Genomic DNA, 5,856 nt, shown 5'->3' on the forward strand with positions numbered 1-5,856 from the left:
TAAATTCACAGCATCTCAACCATACATATTATAGAAATATTGTTTTTCGCTTAAAAACCAGAATGCCAAATTGTATTTGGCCACCAAAAAAGTCAGGGACTCTTCAATTAAGATACAATGATAGCTAGGAAAAAAAAAAAAAAAAGAAGAGGGTTTACAAAGTAGTACATAACCAAATAAGCTAATAAACTACTGAAAAAAAAAAGAAAAAATAAATAAAAGAAGCTAATCCAAACGAATAGGAGGGGTAACCAGAATTGGTCGAGAATGAGAAGGAGGGCTGATCTTACCGAATGGAAGGGATTGCATTAATCTATTTTCCATGTTAAACCCTCCCAGATCACGGCCTCCATATGCCCCTCCTAGGTACATTGGCCAGTCCCAATGGTCATCTGTGAAATAGATCCTATTAGTTACTGCAGGGGTCGTGCTCGTAGGAATGCTCCAGGAATTGCCATCACCGACAAAAAAAGCATGACCTTCTAAGTCTCTCACTTCCTCAAAAGCCAATGCACTGAAGTTGAACATGTAGACCAAAAAAGAAGTAGTCACATGCCTCCTCTGCGAAGGAATAAGATATCCATAACGAAAAACCATGTAAAGCTTTCCCAATGACTCCACCAAATAAAGTTTTCGTGGTTCCCGTACATCTGGTTGATGGGAAGCAATAACTTGTACCTCAGGTAACAGAGGAGCATCAAGTTCAAAGCGTACCAGTGTGCCTTCACCACAAAGTCCATATACTTGGTCATTAAGACATGCAACATCTTTGAATTTCAAATTGTCCGGATTGGTAACAATGACCCATTCATCTTGTCCTCTTCTGTTCAAAGCTGCTCCTTCTCCCACTCTAGCAAAAGCCAAGCAATTCATGGGGCTGAAAATTGCAAAGACAAGGAAAGATAGCTCATGATCATGGGAGGGGTCCTTGAAAAGAATGAATTTGTGTGCAAGGCGAAACCACTCCTCTGGAGCATCTCCACGAATTGTGTCTAGTGGTGGAAGAGCAATTGGCTCTCCTTTCACAAGGGGCACAAGGTGCGCTCTATAATCAGGACCCAAGGCTACAACCCAATTATGTTGAGACCCCCAGCAGCGTTTTCCGCAGAGTGCTTTGGATAGTGGTAATTGATAACGATTTTTGTTGATGAGACTAAAGAACCGTCGCCTGTGAGCGTGTGGCGTCTCGGAAAGCATCAGCCAAGGAAGCTGATGAGGCCTTGTAATAGTATTGGCAAAACAAGCAGAACGCCATGTTCGGGAAATCCCTGTAGCCGCCATAAAATCTTCAAAGCTATGAAGTCGATTTACAATTTCACCCACGAAATCTATGTGGAGTTGGGACCAGTCATTGGAGTCTAACCCAAAATTCAAGGTTACAATAGAAGAACGATTAACTTGATATCTTTCCATATACAAAAGAAAGAAGCCCATAAATAATAATAAAAAAACATAATCATCGACATGAATATGGAACGCTCAGCAAAGGAAATGTCTCCTATCTGACTTGTAAAGCTCGACAAATTTACCGATTGAAGACTGATGAAAGATATAGAAATCTTATGTCGGCGACTGAGAGTGATGGAGCTAATGCTACGATTAATAAGAGAACTTTCCTTAATTCTAGTTACTATCTCAAACGCTAAATAATTATACCCAATAAAGGTCATCATCAAGCAACGCTCAGCCAAGGAAATGTCTGAGATCATAAGGACAGTCAAGATAAACGAAATTACAAAAAGAAATCTAGGCAACATTAAAGAAATCCCATGGCGTTGACTGAGAGTGATGGAGCAAACACTATAACGATGAAAATAACGAATAACTAGAAATTTTTCCATTCCAGATTTGATAATAGGTATGTATGCCGTGTAGTTGAGTACAAAAAGAACAACGGTGAGGCCAAAACAGAACCAAGCACCGCGATTGAGAGTGGTGGTCTTAATACCGTAAAGTAAAGTACTCACTGACCTCATCTTGTATTCAAGTAAACAAAGAACAGAAGCGAGGCCAAAACACCACTCACCGCGATTGAGAGGGGTGGTCCTAATACCGTGATGATCATAATAGTCAAGTAAAGGACTCACTGACCTCATCATGGAGTTGAACATGTTACTCTCTGAAAATTGAAGACCTCAAAACAAGCTAATCAATAATCACAACGGCAAACTTAGCTCCAAACGATAATATATGAGATCGACAAGAAATTTAGACCAATCTAGATAAGGTCTGCTATGTGTGAAAGCTAACAAATACAAGAGCGGTCAGAAACTCAGAATGAATGAGATCATGTTTGCGAAAGTAAAAGTAGCCTTCATCTGGAAAAGTAATTTGAATATTCAATCCAAGAAAAAGACAACTGAAGAAACTACTCAATGTCACGATGTTAGACGCGAAGTTGAAGGATGATGCTAATTCGTTAGTTCACAATATTTAATTTATTACTTTTTAAGTTAATTAGTTTAGTCTTTGAGGACCAATATTTGAATCATCCAGCCGATCATCAATTAGCTTCATTTTTTGATAAAGTAAACATCACCAATTAGCTTCATAGTTAAGTTTTCCCGCTCAAAACTCACCTAACTCAATTGCTTTGGTACCAATGTTAACAATATCCTTAATATCTTTTGCTGCCCATTTCAAGAACTCAATATTTCGGTACCAACCTATTTAGATGTACAATTTCAGGATTACTACTAAATTAGTAACAAATAAAAAAAGTTATTTCTCATTTTTTTTTTTTTTTTTTTTTTTTTTTTTTTTTTTTTTTTTTTTTTAAGTTATAACTCATTGCTATTATTAAGCCAAATAATATATGTGGGGGAGGATTTTGATCCAAGCCCGCAAGCAGTTTGTCCGCTCTGGGGCCGAAGGATCCACACGGCTTTGTTCTTTGTAAGCGACGTGAGCAGTTTTTTAGACTTGCTCCCACATCGAAGAAAAATGCACCCCACTTATGCCTTATAAGCCTTAGCTGAAGGCAAGAGTGTACCACTACAATAATAGCAAAATACTATTAAATTGATTATTCAAAAAATGACAAAATACTATTTTAGTCCTTGAACTTTATTTAAAGTTTGTTTTTTATCCCTAAATTTTAAGAAGTTTATTTTTCGTCCATAAATTATTGAAAAGTTCATCTTTCATCTCTAAGCTATTGAAAATGTTTTATTTATGTCCTTAAACTTTATTAAAAGCTTGTTTTTCATTCCTAAACTATTGAAAAAAGTTCTTTTTATTCCTTTTTTTGTCTCTAAACTATTGAAAAGCTCTTTGCAAAGTTTAAGAATGAAAAAAAAAAAAAACTTTTTAAAGTTTTGGGACAAAAAACAAATTTTTGTTAAAATTTATGAACCAAAATAGTATTTTATCCAAATATTGCTGGGACATATTTATAAATTGTAAGAACCAAGTATAAGACTTCTGGGCCTTAGATCACTTGGGCTCACAATTTATTTGTAGTGGGCTTGAGGATTTCCTACTATGGGTCGTTCTCGGCAGAGGGACTCAAAGCAACGCCCAGTTGATATTCACTCACTTGACTGTTTTCTCTCAAATTTTCTGAACCCTTTCTTCTCCCAACTTTCTTCTATTTATAACCAAGGTTAGTGGGGAGATTATGATTACAGCCACCGTTAGTGCTACTGAAGGTCCAATATTATTTGATTAAAGTGGATGTTTAGGTGAGAGAGCGGTGCTGCATTTATGATCTTGGAACTTGGTTTCACCTTGACCGATTATGTTCGGCAACTCAGTTTCCTGTGCATACCACATTTTCCCGAGAACGGTTCATATACTTGACCGGGAACGTTTGACCGATCACCTCTTGGAACTCAATGCCCTACACTCGTCTGTACATTAAGGAAGCTTCAAGAAGGGCGCAGGATGACTGGACCTTTTTACTGGGCCTGCGCCCAAGGCCGGTATGGGACTAGGCCCAGGGCCTGTATGGGCCTGGGATCTCGGTGCCGTACATAAATCATGAAATTTCGAGGGAGCTTTCTTTCTTTCAAGAAAGATTTCTTTCGAGGAAGCTTTCTTTATAAACCAAGATTTATTGCCTTGTCCATAGCAATAATCTTGGTTTAAAGTTTATGATTTTTGAAGGTGATGCCAAGGTTGTCATTGATTCTATAATTTGATCATCTTCCGATCTTCCATGGGAAATCTCTTCCATTATCTCAGACATCCGCAACCTTTTTCCGTACTTTTCTATTGCAAAATTCTCTTTTTGTTATCAATCATGTAATGAGCTTACTCATCATTTAGCCCATTGGACATGTATTTCTCCAAATTGGGGATCCTAATCCCTCTCTTCCATCCCTTCGTGGGTCCTTTGTAAAAGGAAGTTAATGGGTCAATTCCTTCATTGTTGTCTATGCTTTTTTTGGAGTCTAGGTGTCCCCTTCTTTTTTCTTAATATATCATCTTTCTTATAAAATAAAATAAAAAATTTTAAAAAAAACCTTAAACTCCAGTTCCACCACCTACCACGTTCCACGTTACTTTTCTACTCCAATTCTTTTTTATTTCAAAACTTAATCAATTATTAAAAGAAAAAAGAAAGTGGCTAAGTTCATACTGGGGAACCTTAAAGAAAGACCATAACGGCGAGTGATGATCCTAAGACCATCATTGACTGACCTCAAAGTCATGGAATTCAATGTGTTTTGAATGAGACAGACAAGAAACTGAGACCAATTAATCTAGCTAGAGCCAGGTCTACTGTGTGTGGAAGGCTAACAGATACATTTTGGGAAAGTATGTAGGGTTGCATTATCAGTTTGCTTAGTTCTCCCATGTTTATCTTGGACTGCTTTTGGAGAAGCAATAAAATTCTATTTTTTGTTTGTATACATCTGCCTTGTTTAGCACTAGCAATAGTAGTGCTAAATACCTGTTTGGATACGGCTTAAAATCCCAGTGTTTGGCATTTTGGCCTTTTTTTTTTTTTTTGAGAAGTCAATTTTCCTGTGATTATGCACTGTTTAGTGGGTCCCGTGCACTATTCATGGAATCCACAAACCCCTTTTTTCAACAAAACTTTCATTAAAAATGGGTCCCACAACACTATTCACAAATTTAAAAATTATTTTGCTACAGTGTTTTTAATTTTCAGAAAAATAAGCGGTATCCAAACGGACCATAAATAGCTATATTACTATTTTTAGCACCACTAATACTTAAAGAGAATAAATTAGGTCAGGAGCTGGCGTAAAAGGTGTGTTTTACGCCAGCCAATCCTGACCCACCACGTCACCTTTTTTTTTTTTTTTTTTTTTTTTTCAGCAAAAATGATTAAGCATCTCCCCCTCTCTTTCTCTTCTCTCCTCACCCGATCTCTCCATCTCTGAATGAAACCCATGACCCCCATGTCTAGAGCTTCAAAGCTTAACACAAGCCACCAACACCACTGCCAACACAGCACTAACCTCCTTCTTTCCACAAAATCCCATTCAAGTCCCACCCTTTTCTCCTTCCAAAACCAAAACCCCTCCTCCACTTCCACCCTTTACTCGCATCTCCACCAAGCAACCCGGAGCCTCTACCCACCAACCAATCATGGCAAACCCATGAAGCCCAACAAGCCATTTTCGAGCTTCTCCAAGGATTCGGGGTCTCCCAGGCCAATTCGGACTCCATTTCTTCAAACTCGCCAAGGTATTTGAAGATGCTTGTTAATGGGGTCAGGGATTTGGACGAGCTCTCACTATGGGGTTCATGCGGAGCTGAAGGTAAAGACTTTGCTGTTGCTGGAGATGCTGTTGTTGGGTTCAAGAAGAAGGTCCTTTATATGGCCAAGGAGAAAGGTGATAATGGCAAGGTTGCGTTCCTGCAAGGGACTGGATGTAATCC

General features: G+C 38.2%; 1 protein-coding gene across 1 annotated transcript; it reads right to left on the reverse strand.

The window, feature by feature from the left end:
- Positions 1-225: 225 nt before the first annotated feature.
- LOC115952119 (putative F-box protein At1g65770) lies at positions 226-5,592 on the reverse strand. The gene is made up of 3 exons (XM_031069199.1): positions 5,433-5,592; positions 2,580-2,666; positions 226-1,358 (listed from the first exon to the last, which is right to left on the reverse strand). Exons 1-3 carry the CDS (start codon positions 5,590-5,592, stop codon positions 226-228), a joined length of 1,380 nt encoding a protein of 459 aa, XP_030925059.1.
- Between the last annotated feature and the right edge of the window lie 264 nt (positions 5,593-5,856).

The sequence above is a fragment of the Quercus lobata genome, chromosome 7 (genome assembly GCF_001633185.2).
Source record: "Quercus lobata isolate SW786 chromosome 7, ValleyOak3.0 Primary Assembly, whole genome shotgun sequence".
Lineage (NCBI taxonomy): Eukaryota > Viridiplantae > Streptophyta > Magnoliopsida > Fagales > Fagaceae > Quercus > Quercus lobata.